The 23117-nt window shown below is 41.4% G+C and overlaps 2 protein-coding genes across 2 annotated transcripts; both read right to left on the bottom strand.

Moving 5' to 3' along the window:
• Positions 1 to 2001: 2001 nt before the first annotated feature.
• On the bottom strand, positions 2002 to 3915 carry LOC146299578 (gap junction Cx32.7 protein-like). Its single transcript, XM_084674189.1, has 2 exons — positions 2461 to 3915; positions 2002 to 2040 (listed from the first exon to the last, which is right to left on the bottom strand). The coding sequence occupies exons 1-2, from the start codon at positions 3913 to 3915 to the stop codon at positions 2002 to 2004; spliced, it is 1494 nt and encodes a 497-aa protein (XP_084530315.1).
• Positions 3916 to 8470: 4555 nt separating this feature from the next.
• ankrd6a (ankyrin repeat domain 6a) lies at positions 8471 to 15230 on the bottom strand. Its single transcript, XM_084683165.1, has 14 exons — positions 15087 to 15230; positions 14804 to 14902; positions 13689 to 13787; positions 13168 to 13266; positions 12701 to 12799; positions 12444 to 12521; positions 11741 to 11845; positions 11420 to 11581; positions 10575 to 10736; positions 10224 to 10376; positions 9909 to 10019; positions 9317 to 9632; positions 8846 to 9222; positions 8471 to 8656 (listed from the first exon to the last, which is right to left on the bottom strand). Exons 1-14 carry the CDS (start codon positions 15228 to 15230, stop codon positions 8471 to 8473), a joined length of 2190 nt encoding a protein of 729 aa, XP_084539291.1.
• Positions 15231 to 23117: the final 7887 nt, after the last annotated feature.

Genomic DNA, 23117 nt, shown 5'->3' with positions numbered 1-23117 from the left:
TCCTCTAAGTATTCTCCATAATTCTTACTGTCCAATTCTGTGTAAAAACAACACACACAAAAACAAGATATTTGATCCCATAGTTGCTTTTTCTTTAAAAAGTGTTCTGTTTAAGTCTGACACATGCTTCATGGTTGGCACATGTGGACTTGGAACTTAAGTGACACATTTTGAGAACCATGTAAACTTAGTTTGAAATCCAGCTTTTAAATCATTTTAACACCATTTACTCCTCCCCACAATTAAACCAATAAAACAACTCCACAGAATACCTCTACTCTGAGTACACTGAATATATATATACTGAACACCTGTTTTTAATCAAATTGGATAAGTAAATATGAAACTCTTAATGTATTTATTTTTAGGATGTTTTGAGGGGTCTTGTTCAGAAACAGTGTTAGGCCCTTACCTGGTATTGATTTTGTGGTTTGTGAAGTTTGTTGTTTATAAACTGACAGTTGGATTTAGACATGTCCTTTCGTGTTTTTATAAATCACAATGTCTAGATTAAATTATAACTTTTAACTTAGGAGATGTATGTTTACAAAATTCTGTTTTACATGTTAGTGGAGTTTTTTCATGACGAGACTTCATTTGGATTGACGACTTCAGGATTTTCTTTTCATTTGTTTCTTTTTTATTGAACATTGTGAGTGAATATGTAACAATTTACTCATTTGACAAGTGCAGCTCCAATTCTTGCCTTAGAGGTTAGCTTATTGAGGCCAAACAAGAAAGGGAACTGAAGGTTAGCCAATTGAAAATGCACATGTTATAACCCTCACTGCAGACAACACACATCAGTGCCACAAGAAATACTATACATTTTTGTATGTAACTTCTCTGACGATGTGCACTTGTTTAACCGAAGCCAAGCTCACTTTTCTCAAAACTTCACAGCCAGTTATTATTCTCCAGTGTGTTCTGCAGTGCAGGATTGGTTGAATCCCAGAAGGAGTGTATGCAGAGGTTGTAAGCCTCACATGATTATTATGGACTCTCACACTTATCTACCTGTACAATTCAGCATACCTCTTCTTTTGGGTAAGGACTGTATCATAGGCATAAGTCGTATGTGGTGGTGTTTCTCTTTTTTACATGGACAGTGGTTATTATTGTATTTGTAGATTTTGGTGAGCCAGTTTTTACGTGTCTTTTAAGTACCTACAAGTTGACTCTTATTTGCAGAATCAGCTATTTTGGGGTTCCTTTTTATCTTTGAATGTTCAAATTGCCTGAGTTTGTTATAATTACTGTAAATATTGTGGAACTTGTGTTTTTGGTTAATTTGATATGCAAAATGTTTGGAAAGATTAAAAAACTTTTTTGTCAAGGCAGTTTCTGTTTATGAAATAAAAACAATAGCATGTGCCAATAATTTTTGAGGGATTTTTGATTAAGAGAACACATTTTGGGTCTAAGTATTAACAAAGTGATGTTTTTTTTACGTTTTCTTTTTATAATTAACCAATGTAATTTTTTTAAAGGAACATTTGATTTTAATGTAGTACAAACATAATTTTATTCATTACAAACAACCAGTTTTTTCGTACCGTAACCATTTCTCCTCTCCCAGTAAGCATCTTTGACTTATAAAAAGTGTGGTATATCAGTTTATAAAAGTCTATGCTCCAAATGAGGATGTAAAAAAGTCCCCAGAAATGTCACTATTCATGTTCTTCCATCACTAACATTCATTCTATATCATGAAAATGACAGGTAAAAATGTTCACTTGATGTGCGTGATCCTTTTTTTACCTCGTTTTTAGATTGTGGGCGTTATAAGGTGCCTTCATTTGAAAGATACAACAGCAGAATCAGTACCTCCCTAGCCTGAAGCCTAAAGGCTTGTGATGCTTGACTGTTTTTTTGCCCAGTGGGGCATGGAGAGAGAGATCAATCAAATGAGCATGTTGTGTCATTGATATCTATTGTTCACCGTGGCACCACCAGTGAGTGATTCTTCTATCATGTTCAGTTGGGGTTTGGTTTTCCATTTCACTTTTTCATGATGGAAGAGATGTCCAAAAATACACTCTGAAAGAGACAGATAACAGTATCAAGTTAGTCATTAGCAAATACCATTAGCAAAACTGCATTAATATATTTAGTTTTTAACTAGAGCTTTTTTGGGCAATTTACATACGGTAACCCCAACCTTTAACATTCGATCCTGCTTGGTCGTGGGTTCTTAGTTACTATGATAAGCTTAAACCTTAACTGCAACCCTGAGGTAAAAATCTGTATTTGCAAAAAGAAAACCAATGCAGTCCATTTCATTGCTAAATGCCAATACCACCCACCCTTATAAAATGTTTAGTTGATTGGTCTGGTTTTATTTCTTTTTTTCTCCTTACTCTTTGTATACAACTAACATGCTTGTCACCAGTCACAATGTAATGAGGGGCTTATCTAAACAATCAGGTCAGAGGCTGCCTGTCTCTCAGCTCTACTTGCCATCGACATTCTTCTCCCTCCAGGAGGGGGCATCATGGGCATGTCTCCCTTCCCCAAGGACCCCAGCTCGGACTCATCGGAACTTCGCATTGAGGGGCTGCTGGAGCCACTGATGGTGGACATGCTGTCTGAGGGCATTCTGGCCATGAAGCTGGCTTTCCTGGGGTTGGGGAAGAGGTAATCGCTGGCCATGGATGCCCTCCTCTCCTCCTCTTCCAGGTCCCTGATAGCCAGACTGGGTCTGTGGATCATGGTGTTGATCACGGGTGGCTCCATGTGGTTACGCTGATAGTACTCCTGCTGGTGGTGGTCTTCGTGGATCTTCATTTTTGGCCCAGTTTCCCCTGCTGCTGGTACTCCAACCCAGGTTGGAGGGTGGTGGTTGTTTAAGTTTGTGATGATAGTGGTGGGGGGGGGCTCCACATCCTGAAATGTGCAGTCTTGGTTGGGCCGGCGTTGCTGCTGTCTTGGCTGAATGTTGACACAGTTGGTGAGATAGTGGCCGGTCTGTGCCACGCTGTTGTGCCTTGGCTCTTCATGGTTAGCTTTGGGCCCAGCGTTATAGTGTGGAGGGGGGTCGAGTTCCTCCTCGGGAATCACTTTGAAGATCGTCTGCGTTGGCGGCCCGTTGTGAGGTGAGAGGTTCCTCATCACACAGAGTTGCTGTATGGTGGCTTTCTTCTTGGGCTTGTAGATCAAACTGTCCTCGTCGACATAGTTCTGCCCATTCAATGTCTGCTTAATCTTCTTCATGCCCAGGTAGGAGATCTCCATGACGTTGAGGAACAGAGAAACCGCGGCAATGACAAACATGAAGACCATGAACACCGTCTTCTCCGTCGGCCTGGAGACGTAGCAGTCCACACTGTTGGGGCAAGGGAACCTCTCGCATTTGTGCAGTGGCTCCAGGCGGACACCGTAGAGGATATACTGGCCCATAATGAAGCCCACCTCCACCACCGAGCGCGTTAAGATATGCATGATGTACGTTCTGAGCAGAGACCCTCTCAGCGGAGCCTTCTTCACCCTCCTGTGCTCCTCCAGCCTCTTCAGCTCCTTCTCGACGCGCTTGTGCTCGTCCAACGCCACCTCCGTCTCCCCGAGCTCATCCCTTAGCTGGGCCTTCCGCCTATGGCGTTCCTTCTCCAGGGCACGGATGCGGTAGAGGGCGTGGCCCATGTAGACCAGAGATGGTGCGGACACGAAGATGACTTGCAGGACCCAGAAGCGGATGAGAGAGATGGGAAAGGCTTGGTCGTAGCACACCGTCTTGCAGCCTGGTTGATCGGTGTTGCAGACAAACTCGGCCTGCTCGTCATCCCAAACGTCCTCGGCGGCCACCCCCAGGACCAGCATGCGGAAGATGAAGAGGATGGTGAGCCATATCTTGCCCACGATGGTGGAGTGGATATGGACCTCCTCGAGGATGCTCCCCAGCAGGTTCCAGTCACCCATGGTCACAGGCAGAGGCTGTTTGCACAATGGCTTTCTCTCTGCTTCAACTCTTACTGCCACATGCCCCTGGGCTGGACAGAGAAACAAATCCCGGAAAAATTCATTATATTTCGACACTCTTTATAACAACACATTTCTTGTCTGATTATGAGCATCTTATTTAAAATGCTCTCTCTTATTTTTAGCATATAAAGCCAGAAGCTAAGGAGGCCTTCATGCTGTCTGTTGTTTTGTTTTAGTTTCCATATTTTTTTATTAACAATGCACTCACTATTGGATTAATTTGTCATTTGAGTGAGATGTGTTCATGACTGCTTTGTGCAGTTTGCGTTAGAATTGTCTAATATGTTCAAATGGATTTTATATTACGTGTCACTACATCATGTAAGCCATGCAATGTTGCAATTTCAAATGAAAAATAAAAACTACACTTACATGTCAATGGTATGGCTACAGTCCACTGGAGATGTAAAAAAGCATTATTACCTTAACAAAACCATCCCCCAAATCACCTTTGACTCAAATTGGTTAGCCCATGGAAAAGCTGGGAGATTGTGTTGCCTTTTTGCACCAGTCCCAAACACACATTGCTGTCTCCTGTTCAGATGTCTGCCGCTCAGTGCGAGTACACTCTCGTGTCGTTGCATGCATGGTTCACAGGATGTGACCATTGATCTGTCACCAACGGGACAATGCCCCATGGCACATCTTGCCAGGCTATTGTTCAGCCCTGTCCAACCCCCTTTCCATGTACCCACAATGCCAACATGGCTGAATGCCCATCAATACCCCACTCCCTGGAAGAGGAGAATATTGCTTTTCTTTCTCATAATGTCCTCCCATGACAACTTGTATACATAAGAGTGTGCCTTCCAATCGGGAGGGAGAGTACAGATGTTGAAAACGGAGAAACCATATTATGTAAGTACAACTAGCCATCATATCTGATTAATCTAATGTAGAATCTATAAAGGCAGATAGTGGTTCAATGAGTCACGTACGATGTCATAGTTTGTGGCATTGAGGGTTATTGTTACTTTGGAATGTCAGTGATGTGCCATGTGTGTGGGTGTGAGAACAAAAGTAAAGCCTCCTTAGTTCTTTAATATTTCGAGGGTAGCTACTCTTCATTCATTACGTTCACGACGACCCTGGATCTTTGTTTGAAAAATAATTATTGGGGAAAAGCATGAGCAAACAAATGACATTTTGAGTTTACAGGTCACCATTATTTTGATTTTTTTACTAAGTTACTGAATTTCCAGGTTTAAACGGAGTGAGCAAGATACATAGGGCCATTGGGTTGAGAGTGCCTACTGTGGGTCAGGGGCCTGCTGCAGGTCGATAATGTCGTGATCATAGGCAATCAGTCCAGAGGGAGAACAAATAAACCATTCAAACAAGAAACAAAGGTAGACACTTTTCCTTAAGCGCTCGAGACCCTCTAAGTTAAACTTTGTATTTTCGAGGCGCCAAATCAACATCACATCTTGCAGCTAGGCCAATAGTGGAGGTGAAGTGGACAATTTCCAGGTTAAGAGGGTTTCTTTGCTTGGCTAGAAGTGTTGTGAAAGCATTCATTTCAACCTTGTTGGAAATAAAAGGGGCTCTATTGGCACCCAGAAAATTGCCAGGAAAGGGCAAGGCTGTAAACTGTAATAACATCGAGAATACACAAAAAATCTAAGGCAGAATGAGGGTCAATTTCATACAGTTTAGATTTATTGAAGTGGGCTTTGTGAACAACTTTTAGCTGGATCAAACTGAGTCGAGCACAGAATGATGAAGAACCAGTTCCACATCTCACTGATGACTTCTCAAATGAAAGTCTGAGAGCCCAAAATGGAGGTAATAAATAAGTGGTCATTGCCCAAACTTGGCGCTGAGTAAAACTTAAAGTGATGGTGGAACTGTGGACAGCACTAAAAGGTCTGAGGAGTGGCAGCAGGGAGTGGTTTCAGGAGCCAGCGGGGAATTGAGACTTAACCTCGAGACTCCCCAATAGATGCCAAGGGATTGAATGGCCTGCTGATTGCTTGTGCCCCCTGTACATATTCTTGTCTAGTAACCATTAAGAGTCCTTGTGTTTCCATATCACTGACTGCCCCTTGAACACCATTAATGCCTTGGTACACCTGGCTACAGACCCACAACCCCCACATTGACCATTGGAAAGGTAACCTCCTGGAGCACTCACTGGTACTCCCACTGCCTCTGGTCCACAGCCTCAGTTTCCTCCAAGACCCAGCCCCTGGTTAAATCTCCTAACTTTATCGGGACCTGGGCTAGGTAGGTAGCAAACAGCACACCCTGTCCTATTTATAAAATGAGACTCCCAAGTAGAAGTAGAGGAGTTAAAGTAGAAAGTTTGTCTGTCTGGATTCACTTACAGGCAAGCAGGGTGAAAAAGCCCAAAGTGAATATTCCTCATGTATAGTTTGGCTTTGACATTGTTGAGGGCTTTGTGTCTCCAGGCCAGGCACACACAGAAGTCAAGTAGAGAGGAGTCTTGTGCACGTGAAATCCTCCCTTCTCTTCTCGAAGATGTGTTTGGTATCCTGGTAGTAGTGAAAAAGCACAATGAAGGCTTAGGGTCTGATATGATTTCCACCTGTGGAGTTTGCTCTCCCCAGCCTGTGCGTGTGGTCCAGTTTCATCAGTATAGGGGAGAACTCTACCCTCAAAAGGTCAGTACATAACTCCGACAGAAACTTGACCGGATCCAAGCCTTCCATCTTCTCTGGGATACGGACCACCCTCAAATGGACCTGCATAAACGATTTTCCAAATCATCTGCCTAGTCTACTTGTACACTGTATTCAGTTTTCAGCTTTGCACAGGCATTCTCCAAATCTCTAAAACTCTGTCACTGTAATCGAATAAACCAGTCTCCATCTCGATTAATCACCGGGTTGTGATTTATAAAAAAGAAACTTGACGGGAGATTGTGAGGTCCTCCACGCAAACTCTGACCGGTGCGTACGCACATTTTGGAGACAGTGGGAATGAGCGACAATTGGCGGCATTCACAAACAAATGTTTTCATTTGTAACTCTTCTTCTTCTCCATGGGTGAAGTGGAATTCAATTTTAGCCACTGACACGGGCATTAAGTTGATATTTGAGGATCATATACCCTGGAAATACTTTGATGCGGAGCTGCTCCTTTCAAATCAGCCCTCAAACCCACTTAGAAACATTGTAAACAGTAATAGTACATAATAGCAGTTGATTTGAGTTGGCTTGGCTTGCAGAAAATAACCAGTTAAGCCTGAGGGCATTTAATTAGGTTTCCACCGCACACTGACAAAGTCAATAGGAGATTGATTTGATTTTCCCTTGCAGAAGCTGCGGCAGCAAATGCCAGATGTCACACCAGGGTCACGTGTTACATAACTGGGGGTTCAACAAGTGCTTAACTATTGGCTGGGAACTACTTCTCTATCTTGTCCATGTCCTTGTTTACAATCCCACTTCTCCAGCACACTGTGATCTAATGAATCCCTGATTGATAGGACACTGATTTTGTTCCTCTTTTGAATTGAATGACGTTGAGATCGGATTGACTGCTACTCTTGTTTATTAACTAAACTCTTGTTCATTAAAACAATGTTTTTATCTTCATATTTAATTTTAGTTGAATCATTCTGTTTTAGCACTAATTAGCAACCGGCTATGCTTGACTTAAAGACAGAAAGTTTTGAAATGACAGGAAACTGAAGGTCAGACATTTGGATTTCACTGTATTTTTATCTGTTTTATTTTCATGATGCGTCCAACAGGACGCATACAACCCTAATACAACCTCCTCAACCTCCTCCTCTTCACTCCAAGCACACTGATACCTGTTCATACCCTCATAGCTAACTTAACCTCTTGCATGCAGTTCTTACAATACACCATTGTGAAATGCCATATAATCAATGAATCGATCTTAATTGATTAATTTCTGCTGCTATTACTACCAATAACAATAATAGTAACTTATCATAAAACAATATATATTTTTAAAAAAATCAGAATAAATAAAGTTAGACAAAAGCTCATTACTTGGATGTTTTAGTTTGTACAGCAAAACATAAATTAAAACAAAATGAAAACCAAAAGGAATGTCACATTATGTACTGATATCTTCCCAAATTTCACAATAATTTTTAATAAAGAATAAATTCATTCCAGAGACAAATAAATAGTATGAAGTGGAATCCTCCTACGCTGGCCAATAGAAATTCATGAAGCCCTCTAAACAGGGAACTACGCAGAGAGAGCGAGAGACAAAGAGAGAGCGACAATACAAGAGAACGGAGACAAAAGTAAAGGGGGGGGTGGGTGAGAGGGGCTGACATGAAATCATTAAAGATATAGACAGATCATTACGGATCCATACCATTCTGCACCGAGGGATCTAATTTGATGCATGCTGCCAAATGTGCTTGGGCACGAGAGAGCTGCCTTTGGGACTCAATTAGTCAACCCCAGCCCCCCCCCCCCCCCGCCCACCCCCTCAGGGGAAACTGTTGCCGTAGAAACTGTTCAAAGGTTAGCCCAGGTTGGCATCAACTCTCTGAGCTGCTATTGGCCCTAAGCTGCTGGAGCTCCTCCTCCAGGCTGTTGATTTGTTGGATCAGCTGCGACCTGTCCTGCTGTGCTTGGATGTGGGCTTGGTGCTTGGACTCCTGGAGCTTCCTCTCATACCAGCACTCCAGCTGGGTTGACACTGTCTCAAAGAAACGCTGGGTCACCTGCACCCACAGAGGCAGCAAGTGTCTGTCATTTTGAAACTATGTAATTAGAATGTATTTTTGTATTTATTTGTAAACATATTTTGATGTGTTAAAGTTTTGATGACACTTCCATTCTCCCAGACCCAACAACACTACCAAAACTAAATCCCCCAAACAGAATGCACTTAACTAGATGATACCGCTTACCTCCACAGCATGCAAATTACTCCTCTCCTGGCTGAAAGTGGGTTCAGGTTGTCGATCTCCAAAGAACTCCAGGGTCCTGGTCCTGGCTCGAGGCCCTGCTGCCATGTCACAGGTCCTGATTGGGTCCCTCAGGTGCATCTTGTGGTGCCAGCTGTAGCCCTGGTGCTCAAGGCCCTGGTGTTCCCGGTTCCAGTCACTGGTAACTGACAGACTGCTGCTGACACTGCTGGAACAGTCCTCCCCGTTCTGCCCAACAATAGCCCCCGCCATGGGGTAGTGCAATTCCTGATGCAACCGCTGGGGGTCAGTGGCGCTCAGGAGGAGACGTGACTGGTGGAGGTGATGCTGGGAGAGAACAGCTGTGTTCTCGTAGTCGTCTAGAATGGGAAGATGGGATGAGGAGAGCGACTGAACATGAACAAACTTCAACAAACTATGAAACTGAAATTTTATTTTGAACATTTTACAAACCTGGTGACCTGTCTAGCTTCAGCTCAAAGTACTTGCTTCTTGACACTGTTTCAGAATCAGGGCTGACAGTTGCATTATGAATGTTGGAGCCAGATTGATATGGAAGCAGGTTGACGTATGTGGCCAATGAGCTGCTACTCTCCCCAGAAAAGACGGAGAGCAGGGGGAGGGACTCTGGGTCCTGGTCAGTCAGTGATTGGTCCACGGACGGCGAGGTGAGTAGTTTGTTATACTGTGGGTCCCCTGGTGCATGACGATCAATATCGTGGATCTTTGTCATGCACCACCTCTTCAGTTCTTGGCTCACAGATACCTGCTTGAGGGTGATGGAAAGACAAAGAGTGGATGAGTGAACATTTTGAAATTGTCTGTGTTGGAATTCTAACAGCATTTTGGTCTGACTTTTGCCTCACAGTTTAACAGGAGAGAAGTCCAAAAATTAATATTATAATATTAAAATGTCATAACATTCTTCTGTGTCAGAAATATGTATTATGAGACATATTTAAATGCAAACATACTGTCCATATGTTTGCAAGAATGAAAATAATAATAAATCATTGAAAACCAGATGTCTCCTGTCTCCTCCTACCTGTCTCCTCTCTGCCTCCACCCTCCCAGCAGCCCTCTGGTCCATCCTGAACATGGTACCCATCCTTTCTGCCGCCACTCTCTCTTGGATCAGCATGTCTAGAACTTGAATCTGGTGAACAGAGAACAGACCAATTATGCAAAACAACTTCACAGTAAACGCTGATTTTTTTTAATATCCATGATGCTAAACATTTACCTGTTGACAAGTTTTGGAGATTGTTTTTACATACATACACCCCCCCCCCCACACACACACACACACACACACATACACTATTTTCAAGTGTAAGAGGCTTTGCTGTGTTAGACGTACTTGGTGTTTACACTGGCTGTCCATCCTACCCAGCCTGCAGTCCACCTGCTGCTGCACCGTCAGGATGTGTGACCTCATTTCCTTTTTGGTGGCCTTGAGCTGGACCTCCAGCTTTTTGATCATGGGCTTACAGTGACAACCTTCAGCAGGGGCCTGATCATCACCATGGGACATCATCATAATCAATATCATCATAAACATCTTCAACATTATTTTAATTGTATTCTTTCCAAGCCAGGCAAGAAGCAGTCGGATTGAAGTGCATTACATTTGGTAAGTAGAGTGGATCCATAGTCAATTTATCAAATCAAATGATGTACTGTTACAGGTTCAATTTCCTTGTGTACTGACCTGTCGGATATTGCCGTCCTTGTCGCGGTAGAGTGTATACAGCTGATAGGCTGTAGCACCTGGAGGCGGGGGGGCTTCATCGTCAAAGAGACTCAACTTATTCCACCTGTGGATTTGTGTTTGTGTGTTCTCCCGTCTCTTAGGAGAGCCCTCATAAGATACCTAAAACATTCAAGTACCTATTTATGACATGTTAGAAACCCATTATCTTCAACCAACAAGGAATACACTTCAAAGTCTGGTCTTTTGGCCGCATACGTACACATGCACCAGCTCCAAAATCTATAAGCGTTTAGTTAACCGCAGAGCCACACAAACAATGATTGGTTGTATGGCGGGGAGAGGGGTTAGATGCTAATCAATCTGAAGCCCATCATGCCCCCAAAATTGAATAAATAATATTTTCTTCAAATTTCGAATTATTTTTACATTTAGTCATTTAGCAGACGCTCTAATCTAGAGCGACGTACAGTAAGTACAGGGACATTCCCCCGAGGCAAGTAGGGTGAAGTGCCTTGCCCAAGGACACAACTTCATTTTGTAGGGCCGGGAATCAAATCAGCAACCTTCTGATTAATAACCTGATTCCCTAACCGCTCAGCCATCTGACCCCTACAATTTGCAATTTGAAGACTGCCACATGTGGACCTTTATACCAGCGCATGTCAAATATATTGTTGAAGAAACACCGTCTATTGAGATACAACAAAAAACTATTTTTAGGGCAATGGAGTTTTTCAGACATTCTTAGAACCTCCAAAGACTTCACAAACACCAAAAGGCTTCATTGGATAGGGTGTGGGGATAGTTTGTTAGATGACCTGGATGTCTGGATCAACACCCACCGGTTCTCTAAGATGCTTCCTCCGTCTCCGTCTGCCGTGAGGACTACCCGGGCCTGCAGAGGCTTTGTGGTAATGCTGGAGTGGATGAAGACCCGATTTGATCACCGCTGTGCTGACCACACATTCACTACTGTGAGAGTCCTCAGCCAAGGATCCACTATCCTGGTCAATCAACGCACATGGGGGGCAGAGACATTGGGTGACTTTTGTGTGTCCATGTATTTTTATACATATTTACAGAATTGTTCAGGCTTTCCCTGACATTAATCACATGACAATAAGCGTAAAAACGTAAGAAAGTCAAATGTTATTTCTTGGTACCTTCTTTGGTAGTATTTCGACACGGGTGGCAGACTGGGTTCTGCGTTCAGCCTTCAACCCGTCCCTCCTCTTCCTCACTGTTCTCCCTCTTGTGAAGCGGTGAACCTGGACACCACCGTTACATAGCAGGTGGAACCACAGCAAGCTACAGATCACTTGTCCTACCTTGCATAAGATGCATGGGGAAGGTACAAAATAGGTCTAAAGAAGATATTCAGACACTGTTTGGAAAAACGTTCTTGGATAAGAGAGCTTTGTAGTTCATAGAAATTATGTTTTACAAAATTAAACACAGCCACAGCCACACACATCAATACACAACCTATCAAAAACACCTTCTTCAATTCTCCCAAGTTCGACCATACCGTGCAATAGTAGAACTGTTTCATTTAGTAGGTATCGCACTAAGATTGTTTTGTTTTTTCCTGGGTCCCACAATCTTAGATTTATTTTCTGTCATCAAGCAGGTGTGTTTATCCAAAGCAACATACAAATGGTGCACACAGTAAGTAGAGAGCATCAAGCATCAGAAGTGCACAGTTCTTAGAGTATTTCAAATTGTGTGATTAAGTTTTAAGGGCCCTCTGTAGAATTAAAAAAAATATATTAAAAAAACCTTCACAACTATTTTGATATGTGACAGCTCACTGATAGGTTACTGTAATAATTGCTGATGTCCAAGGGGGTCCTTTGTGATACTAACCTGAGGAGCTCTTGCCAGTAGGAGAGTTACTTCTCTATGGTTCTGGTCTCTGGCCTTGTCCAGCGCAGTTTTGCCTGCCTGTAAGCAACATCCAACAAACGCATAATACTAGTGCTTTCTTTGTAAATTATCGTAGCGTCATCACATTTCCACGTTATTGCTTAGGCAGCCAGTACTATTCCTTAGGTAACAAAACTTCATGATCACTGATCACTTTTAGGATTATTTTGGACTGAAGAGGGAATAGGCCTACTTACATTATTTCTAACATTGCCGTCTGTGCCAGCTTCCAGTAAAAGCTGAACAGTGTTCTTGTGGTTCAAAGCAGCAGCAACATGGAGAGCTGTGTCCCCTACCTGCAGGCAAGATCAAGGTCATTTGAAAGTCTCGATTGTTCCTGGTTGCCCACTGATTTCATGCACCAAAGACAGGTTACAGTAATTCACTTTATTTTCTTTGGATCTAGTAATACATTCTAAACTGAGTGAATAACCCTCACATTTATCAATCTATTATCCTGTTCATGAGTTGAAAATTCCCCAAAATCCACTGTTCAGATTTTTGGCACAAAGCCATTTTAATATTTGTGTAGCCTACAACGAGCTTAATTGTCTTGAAAAAAGGGAATTAATGGCTGTTGCAGGCTCCCATCCCATGCCTTTTTAGCGGGCTATGTGATGGCTTAGTACAAACACTTTCCAGTGCATACCATTTTGTAGCCCACCTGATTTTTCTCTGTCACAGAGCATAAGGCACCCAGGAGAATTTTCGCTATGGCCAGGTGGTTGTAGCGTGCTGCCACGTGTAAACAGGTGTCACCCACCTTAAACCAAAATTCAGAGGTCATATTACAGTAAATAATGGATTGAAAGACTTCAATTATGTCATCATCTTTGCCAGTAAACTCGGAAGCGTGTACAAGAATAATTTATAAGGGATTACAAATTACATTCAGTTTTTGGTTTGTCTGGAAAAACGTACAGGCTAAGTGAATATCAGAGATGTGATATTTCATTATGTAGAATAGTGGTTCCCAACCCTGGTGCTTGGGACCCCTGTCCTGCATGTTTTAGATGTTTCCCTACTCCAACACACCTGATTCAAATGAATGGTCGTTAAAAGGCTTCTGCAGAGCTGGATAACGACCCATTCATTTGAATCAGGTGTGTTGGAGCAGGGAAACATCTAAAACATGCAGGACAGGGGGTCCCTCAGGGCCAGGGTTGGGAACCGTAGAAGACCTACGTTGTTCTTGGTGTCTGGTCTGGACCCCCCCAGTAGCAGAATTCGAGTACTTTGTGCATGTGCGTTCTGACATGCCAGGTGGAGAGGAATGTTCCCTGCCTCAAAGAGAACATTGTTGAATAAGCAAATCCCATTAGTTTGAATGGTTATGGTACCTAATGCTAATGCACAATGTGTTACTTTGAGCTTTACTTAGTAATTCGATTTTTTGCTCCAACTTGGTAGCTAGGTTGGTCGGTTGGTCCACAAAAAGTTGCATGTGCTAATGATCATCTTTTGAGATGTAGAGCTTGTTTTTTCACAGCAGAAATTGAAGTGGAAATATGTGTGGCGGTCTGCAAGAACCCGTCGATATATATATATATATATATATATATATTATATTATATATATATATATATTATATATATAATATTATATAGGCTATATATATGTATATATAATATTATATATATATATATATATATATATATATATATATATATATATATTACATGAGTCAGGCTGTATATATAACAATATATTTCACAAACTTAAAATAACTTACTGAGAAGTTATTAATGTAAACAGATTGACTATCTATTTGAGTGTTCGAGTAGAGTGTTGGTGTATGTCTATGGTTGGTGTTTGCCTTGCATCACAATAGAATTAGAATGAAACGGAGTGGAATCTTTGAATGCAGTTTTCTACCTTATCACTTTTTGACGCAGGTCAACTTTAAAATTATGTAACTTCAGTTGTGATAAAGATATCTGAGTGATTTAACCGATTTGTATTCAGGAAAGTTTGTAGATTCCAAAGATGTATACAGGGCTGCCAACTTTTCAAAAAACCTTTGCGTCATCCGTTACTGTTTACAACGTTAGCTTGGCTACTCGTTTGGCGTTGTCTTTTCAGCATGAGATACACAAGGTGTGGCGTGAGAGCGTGAGAAATGGTTGAAATGCGTGTGTCACACGGCGAAACCGTGACAGTTGGCAGGTCTGTGTATACCACCCGGAAAGTCACATTTATAGGCCGTGAAGTGTAAAGTGGTTGTGTGTTGGAGGGAGCAAGACGTGACTTTTAGAAGGAAAATATGTTTTGACAATTTGACAATTTGTATGGTTTAATACCTTGTTTCTAGCGTGAATATTGGCTCCAGCTTTGACCAATAGCTTGACACACTGAGAGAAACCGTGCCAGGAAACCTCATGTAGTGCCGTGTTGCCGTCCTGGCAGAAAGATTGAACCAAATCTTTGTTATGTGACAATACAGTAGCTTGCATTGTGGAGATTTGTAATTTGACAATCGACTGTACTGCATTACCTAAATCAAGTGCACTTCAAGTGCATGATTGGGTTTTACATTTCATTTGAATTACAATTTAGCCACTTCTGTTTCTGATGGGCACTCACCCGGTCTTGTAGATCCAGAGCGCAGCCCCCCTTAATGAGAGCAGCAAGGGCCTCACTGTTGGCCACCTTAGCAGCCCTGTGGAGGGCAGTGTGATGACCCTGCTGGGATGACGAAGGGACACGAACCATCTCTCTGTCACTCATCACGACTGCAACACAGCAGGAAACACATATTCAGATTATACGTGAAGAATCGTGGGGGTGCTAGGCAAGATTTCTACTGAGGTTTAAGGGAAAGCGATAATTGATCTTTTATTACTGAATGTTGTCATTGGTTCCCGGGCATTCGTTTTTATGTCAGTCTTATTGCTTCCTGTGTGAATGTCAATCCCAAAGACCTCACTGGTTAGGAACAGGTCAACCTTGTCCCTCATATAGGTCTTAAAAGTATTTGGAAACCAGGACATTAATCGTTGCTCTCGTCATCGGGTGGAGCGACAGGTCCATCACAGTGGATGCATCAATCTGCATCCTCAATTTGAAGAAAATATAGTCATAGGCCTACTTGAAGCAACATGTACCTGTAGTACATATATTTAACAATCTAAGGAATGTGCATATATTTACAGCCTGAATGTGACTGGCAACCTTCAGATGTTCAGGTTCCCTGGTGTGAAGCAGAAGCCAGGGCTGCAAATGTACATCCTAAAACCATGGATACATTAAAAGGCTGTATTCTTGAAATGACACTGTTGATTAAGATAAGGCATGCGTAGAGCATATTATACGAACATACGATTTCAGAACTATTTTCAGAACAAAAAATGAAATCCAGAAAGTGCATATAGTGTGTATGGGCATGCCAGTGGAAAGGCATGTTTGAGTGGATGCATGTCTTTCCATGCTTGCTTGTACAGACAGTTGTGTACATTTGTGTAAGTGTGCGCATGCTTGAATCTGCGCATGGTGCATTTCCGAAAGTGTGCAATTCAATAGTCTTTGCAGCCACAAATCCATCCATCCATTAAAGCAGATGAATGGAGGGGAAATAAAGCCTTTGTGCAGTCACAGCAGCCAGGGTGAACACAGACCCGACTGACCCCACTACAAGGATTTAGCTGCTTCCCTCCAGATGTTATATTCCCAATGCCACAGCTTTATATGGGAATGGCAGATGGATGATGGAGGGATGAGGTGGTGGGTGGGGAGGGGGGGGTGGTTGAGGAATTTAAAGGGTCTTGCCCTGTGTGCCTGGAGCTAGTTTAGCTGAAAACTGAGAAGAAAAACAATTGACATCATGCCCACATGATCATCTTAAAAAGGGGCAACACTACAACCCAAAATCAAGTACACGATTGGTTAATGTTTAAAGCTCAGTCATTCATGGATACACACCACACATAATTAAAAGCAAATACTTGTCAGCGACATTGGAGGACATATACAGTTGCAGCCAACTCAAATGGTCACTTGACAGTACTTTCAACATCCACCAGACGATATTATTCCAGTTCTTTAATGTTTTTAATGCTGTACTTTCGATAACATTTACCTAAATGTTTATTTTGCTGTGCTTTTTTCTTGGTACATTTCTAGATATTCTATGAGATATTCTCTACCCTATGTTGTGGAATTAAAGCTTAAAAAGCCTAATCAGGTATTTTTTATGTATTTTTCCTACTTTGACTAGACCAGAGATTGCTTTTATTTAATGTTAAACCTTTGGCTAAAAAATGAGTCAAAAAAGAAACGCATGGCTATCAAATATGACACTGAAAACATAAAAAATGAAATGAAATGAATTCTACATATGAAATGTTTCCCTTATCAACACCTTTAATTTAAAGTTTAAAATTCAAGCAAGTGTTTCAAATTGCTTGTCTACTCTCACAGGTGGCGTTGATTCTGATCTAGCTGATCAGTCCTCAGTCAGGTTTCACCAGACTCCTAGATGTTTGTGATGCCTGAAGATATGGAAAGGGCCAAAAACACATGCTGCACCCCTACAATTCAGTAAGCAAACGCTGAAATTTAGTGAACAAGAAACTATATGAATAACAAGATAAGAATAAGCTATACTCACTGTGCCCCAGGACTCCAAAGCATCTGTATGTCTATAGCGTTTTTGTGTATGTGAGTGCTAAAGCATTAGCCGAGAGTGAGAGAGAGAGAGAGAGAGAGAGAGAGAGAGAGAGAGAGAGAGAGAGAGAGAGAGAGAGAGAGAGAGAGAGAGAAAGAGAGAGAGAGAGAGAGAGAGAAAGTAAGAAATACTTTCCACATGCCCATCTGCATCCTATAGTACTACAGAGTAAACCGCTTCCACTCCCTGCCCACTTAATGTCAACAAATCATCTCAACCCTTTTGATATTACATCCTGAGAAATAGACATCAGACAGAAAATGATGTTGCTTTGGTCAGATAAATACAATAATCTGTTGTCATGTTTGTTTGTTTAGACATGATTACACGTACATGATTATCTTCTAGTGCACACAGATACATCTTTGTGCTTTATGTCTTAGTGATTCTTTTGGTTAAGTATTATCGTGGGATTATGACTAAAGCCTCTCTCAGGGCACCCAACTGTTCCCTTACTGGAATCTGAGATTTACTCTGCACGTTATGAAGTTTCCATTTTAATCCAAATTTGGTGTGCACAGGATTATTCCTTTCTTCAGTGCTTTGCTATTGTTAGTATTACTGGGGTTCCTCTGCCATAAACATACTGTTAGTATTACTGGGGTTCCTCTGCCATAAACATACTGTTAGCATTACTGGGGTTCCTCTGCCATAAACATACTGTTAGCATTACTGGGGTTCCTCTGCCATAAACATACTGTTATTATTACTGGGGTTCCTCTGCCATAAACATACTGTTAGTATTACTGGGGTTCCTCTGCCATAAACATACTGTTAGTATTACTGGGGTTCCTCTGCCATAAACATACTGTTAGTATTACTGGGGTTCCTCTGCCATAAACATACTGTTAGTATTACTGGGGTTCCTCTGCCATAAACATACTGTTAGTATTACTGGGGTTCCTCTGCCATAAACATACTGTTAGTATTACTGGGGTTCCTCTGCCATAAACATACTGTTATTATTACTGGGGTTCCTCTGCGATAAACATACTGTTAGTATTACTGGGGTTCCTCTGCCATAAACATACTGTTAGTATTACTGGGGTTCCTCTGCCATAAACATACTGTTAGTATTACTGGGGTTCCCCTGCCATAAACATACTGTTAGTATTACTGGAATTCCTCTGCCATAAACATACTGTTAGTATTATTCTTCTTCTTCTCCATAAAACTGCCTGGTACAACAACCCAAAAGCACCTCATTTTTCATGAGAAGAAAAAAAGCCTCAAGAACCCGTTTGCTGTCTCAGCTGCCAGTCAGGTGGAAAGCTAGCTCGGAACATTGTTTTTGCTCAAAATTATTTGATGTGTTATGTAATTCGTGATGTGTTTCATGAAAATTAAAGGACTCATTCGCTTCAAAGATAGGAGGTCACTGTAGGTCTTATTGTCTATAATCTTAAGAATCTAACATTAAGAATGCAAATCAGTTTGAAAGTAATGTGTTTCATTCTAAGCAAGATCTTTGTAGATTTTCTTATTTCTTGCCCAGTTCACGGTCTCAAAGACGGGAACAGGGATCAGTCAGGTCGGTCAGTTTGGAAAACATAGGCCTTTATGTCAGTCTCACATTTTTAGCTTTCCATTGCCCCCTGAGGTAAACCTTTATAATACACCCATCACAAAACAGCTTTCATCATTTCGCATCTTGCCGCAACACAAGAACTCTCAAATTAAATGAGGAACATCTGTATGTAAGTGTGGTTATCCATGACATGAATGACCAGATACACAGCCTTCAAAAATATGAAGATATCAGTAACAATGCAGGGCTCTGGCAATATAAGCTGCTGCACTGACAGGAATGACCAAGCATTCCGAGCAGAATCACTGGACATTCTGTTACTGGGCAAGGAGCAATAACAACCCCAAGAGCCACAGTGATGTGGAACCAAGAGGCACCATGTGTAACAGTAGTACAGAGAAAAGTGTAGTGCGCAGAAACCAGTGTCTGCCCTTCCCGTCTGTGTCAGCCTGGTATTCAGCCCATACCCCCCCCCCCCTCCCCTCAATCATTGGAGGGATAGCAGTAAGGTCAACGTAAGTTCAGTACCTTCTTAAAGAAATGGGGAAAGAGAGAGGATAAAAGTTTATTTTATTTAATGTAATTCCATACCGAAATAAAGAATTGCAGATACTCCAATAACTTGCATTTAGGTCACTAACTGGCTGCCCAAGGCTTTAGTTACTATTTTCATAGCTGAGCTGAACTAAATAATTTAGTTTAGGTTTTGTTCTTTGTAGAGCCCCAATGGATGCCAAACACATTGTGTTATATTGCATTTATCATTTTCCAACACAGGGTTGCTACAGTATAACACTTCAACTTTTGTTGCTTTTGGTCCACATAAAATGGAAGCATGTACTGGGAAATTTCTCACTGTACCACAGATATGAAAACCTTTTTGATAATCCGCCCAATTTCATTTAACCTTTGGATTTTTTAGTGTATCTCGCTGATGGCACTTTGATATGTTAGGTGCTGTATGTACTTCATTAGGTTTGACTTGTTTACTGTTTTGTGTTTATCTAGGATGTATCTAGGATGTAGCTTATCCCTGTACCCTGCCTGCTTTCTCCACAGGGATGGGGTTCCCTTGGTGCCCTAATGGTCACTAGTGTGAGCTATATTTATCATCTCATCTTATGCAATACTATGGAAACTGTCACTCCACTGCAGAATTTCCAGTCCTTCTGAGGTTCGGGAAATGTACACATTTGGTCATGCTGTCATCATGAGGAATAATATATGAAATCTGAATATCAGGTGTTTAAACATCAGACAAACTCCACATGACACACTTTGTAATGTAGTCAAGAGGTCATGACACACAACCCTCAACATTAGAAGAGAAACATGATCTATAACCACTGTAATAAGAAGAAAGGCACAAGCTGTCTATTCATGTTGAATGGATCATTCTACTGCCTCATACAACACAAACTGTATTCTTTTATTAGTCGTTTCATTATATTTCATTATTTGTATTTATTGAAAAAAAGGCATTATTTTGTGTAAGGCATTTAGAGCCACTATGAAAATGATTTCCTTTTCTATAGAGTGGTCTGTGCCCTCAGTGTCCCACACATTCCCCATCTCTCTCTCTCTCTCTCTCTGTCTGTCTGTCTCTCTCTCTCTCTCTCTCTCTCTCTCTCTCTCTCTCTCTCTCTCTCTCTCTCTCTGTCTCTCTCTCTCTCTCTCTCTCTCTCTCTCTCTCTCTCTGTCTCTCTCTCTCTCTCTCTCTCTCTCTCTGTCTCTCTCTCTCTGTCTCTCTCTCTCTCTCTCTCTCTCTCTCTCTCTCTCTCACACGCTCAGTTATCTGCCCCCCGGTGTGTAAAGTCTGGCTGCAGACTAAGAATCTAATGGTAATTCCAACCATTTCTATGACAACAGCGAGCCAAAAATACGACCAAATATAAATAATAGGTGAGACAGAAGGACAACGGAAGTGGAAGGTAGAAAAAGAAAAAAAAAGGGAAGAAGCAATGAGAGAAAACCGATTACACTCCATTTTACCATCTGAGTGAATTGTACAATTTTATATCCACGGAGTAGGTTCAATCAGTGGTCTTGTCAATGCACTTCTGTGTACTATTCACATGGCACCTTTAGATCCAGCAATTCAGATAGAAGTCCACCTGGGTCCCAGAGGACCATGTGTTTCTTTCTTAGCAATGTGCATGTCCACACACTGTGGGCTACATATCAAGATACACAACTCTTTGGTGATGGTTTTACAAATCAAATCCCAAATCTCAGCCCTAACACATTCAAAATGATCTGTAACCCATTTAGCATTTCCTAGATCATCATTCAAGCAGTATAATTGGCTGCTGTGAACTTTCCATCTTCAGCCAGTTAGGTGCTTTTGTAAGTCATTGTTTTTTGTCACTATCTATTTGACCAATCGCACATGATTTCAGAGACAAGGGTAGACCAACAGAAGAACTGAACTAAAAGGTCTAAGTCAAATTCCATGTGGAATTAACACAAACAATGACATATTTTTCTCATGTTATCATTTCCTTAATAGGTTGGTGTAATAAAAAATTGAGGGAAAAAAGGGAGACTAGATGAGGACAGAGATAAACGCCTGGTAGCACTGGCATGGATATCTGTGTGGCACAAGCCCATGTTTTTGACAGGGAAGAATAGGGAGAGCAGCTGTGCTGGGGTATCCATGGTGACATGATGACGACAGGAAGAGCAAATTGAATCTTGATGTACAACACATGGCCGACTTAGAAGTGTGAGCATTGCTTCTTATTCAGACCATCTGTGGACACAAGGGCACCTAAATGCCAAGTGATATCTTTCTCTTCTCTCTGTCTCTCTCTCTTTCTCAATGTCTGTCTGTCTGTCTGTATGTATGTATGTATGTATGTATGTATGTATGTATGTATGTATGTATGTATGTATGTATGTATGTATGTATATATGTATGTATGTATGTATGTATGTATGTATGTATGTATGTATGTATGTATGTATGTATGTATGTATGTATGTATGTATGTATGTATGTATGTATGTATGTATGTATGTATGTATGTATGTATGTATGTATGTATGTATGTATGTATGTATGTATGTATGTATCTTTATCTATATCTATCTGATCTGTCTATCTATCTACCTATGCATCCATTCCTCCATCCACCCATCCATCCATTCATTAATCGATCTATCTGTCATCTACTCTTTCCAGCTACATGGTACTGGCTAGACTTAACTTGACTCAACTCCACAAGCTGCTTCGTTTTCCACTGCACTACTGTGCCCCCTCAACGTAGTTGGTCGTCATAGCGACACTGCATGAAATGCATGCTGTGACGTTGTCTTGATCTCGACACACACCACTCTCATAGCATCCTTTCATCAGCAAGACAGATGAACATCTGCACCTCCACAATTGACCATGACGTGGTTTTGCTGTTTGCCATTTAATCAAGTAGTCCAGTGAAAAAATGGTGGCCACTATTATAGACAGCGTCGCTATGAAAGGACACTTTAAAGTAGCTTGACTATTTACAGTAACGAGTTTGTGTAGGATGTCCTGTGTCGTGATTCTCTCTGAACCATCAGTAGTCGGCAGTTTTTTCACGTCCCCTTTTGGTATCGCCTTGGCTCTGTCCGTTTGTCTGTCTGTCTGTCCGTCTATCTATCTATTATATATCTAATCTATCATCCATCTAGTGTAATACCATAGCAATCCCTCACTACTATGTAACTCTCACTTACTGTAATGGGCCTATTAAAAGCGCTGTGTAACAAAATCATCTTTTGATAAATAGAAGCAGGATGATGCTCTGGTGAGATGATTGGAAAAGAACAAGACAACTTTATTGTTGCATTGTTTTCTAATAATTTCACATTGGTCCATTTTAAGTGAGTAATTTGTCATTTTACTTTTTTTTACATTAAGTAATCTGTGTCAACATTACTTTGTGGATGTGTACATGATGGTACTGGGCTGGGCACAAGGGTCTGTGTAAATAATCCTAAATGATGGCAACAATGTGAGCTCTTAGTAATATTGACTACCTTTTAATGCTCTGCTTAAGTCTTCTTTAATTGGTAAAGATATTTCAGGATGTTACACATCAGTTGACTTGACAACAGCATCAGTGACACACTGAGCATTGAAAGGTTGAGGGTTTAGGTTGGTTGAGGGTCAGTTCTATGGGCACATGTGAAGCCCTCTGTGACATGCTTGCGTGTAAAAAGGGCTATACAAATACATTTGATTGATTTGATTTGAAAGGTTAGACATAAAGGCTGGTGGTGGCTGATTATGCATTTGTAAAATATATTTACTTGGTTTTTATGAAGTAGTTTATGAAGGGGGGGGGGGGGGGGAATACAATACTTTGCAAAAGTCTTACACACAAATAAATGAAATAAAAAGTCAAGCAAAAATGCTTTAGGTGAATCAGTATTCAACCAG

Source organism: Hypomesus nipponensis, chromosome 3 (assembly GCF_054491055.1).
Source record: "Hypomesus nipponensis isolate SF chromosome 3, ASM5449105v1, whole genome shotgun sequence".
In the NCBI taxonomy this organism is placed as follows: Eukaryota; Metazoa; Chordata; class Actinopteri; order Osmeriformes; family Osmeridae; genus Hypomesus; species Hypomesus nipponensis.
The sequence above is the reverse complement of the archived record's forward strand: the minus strand, read 5'-3'. Positions and strand labels throughout refer to the sequence as shown.

Coding starts and splice junctions, on each gene's coding strand:
- LOC146299578 (XM_084674189.1), bottom strand. CDS start 3,915: ATGGGTGACTGGAACCTGCTGGGGAGCATCCTCGAGGAGGTCCATATC. Junction 2,041..2,460: donor GAGGGAGAAGAATGTCGATG/GCAAGTAGAGCT, acceptor TGTCTCTTTCAG/AGTGTATTTTTGGACATCTC.
- ankrd6a (XM_084683165.1), bottom strand. CDS start 15,230: ATGAGTGACAGAGAGATGGTTCGTGTCCCTTCGTCATCCCAGCAGGGT. Junction 12,800..13,167: donor CTGTGACAGAGAAAAATCAG/GTGGGCTACAAA, acceptor TCTTGCCTGCAG/GTAGGGGACACAGCTCTCCA. Junction 10,377..10,574: donor AGGACGGCAATATCCGACAG/GTCAGTACACAA, acceptor GGTGATGATCAG/GCCCCTGCTGAAGGTTGTCA.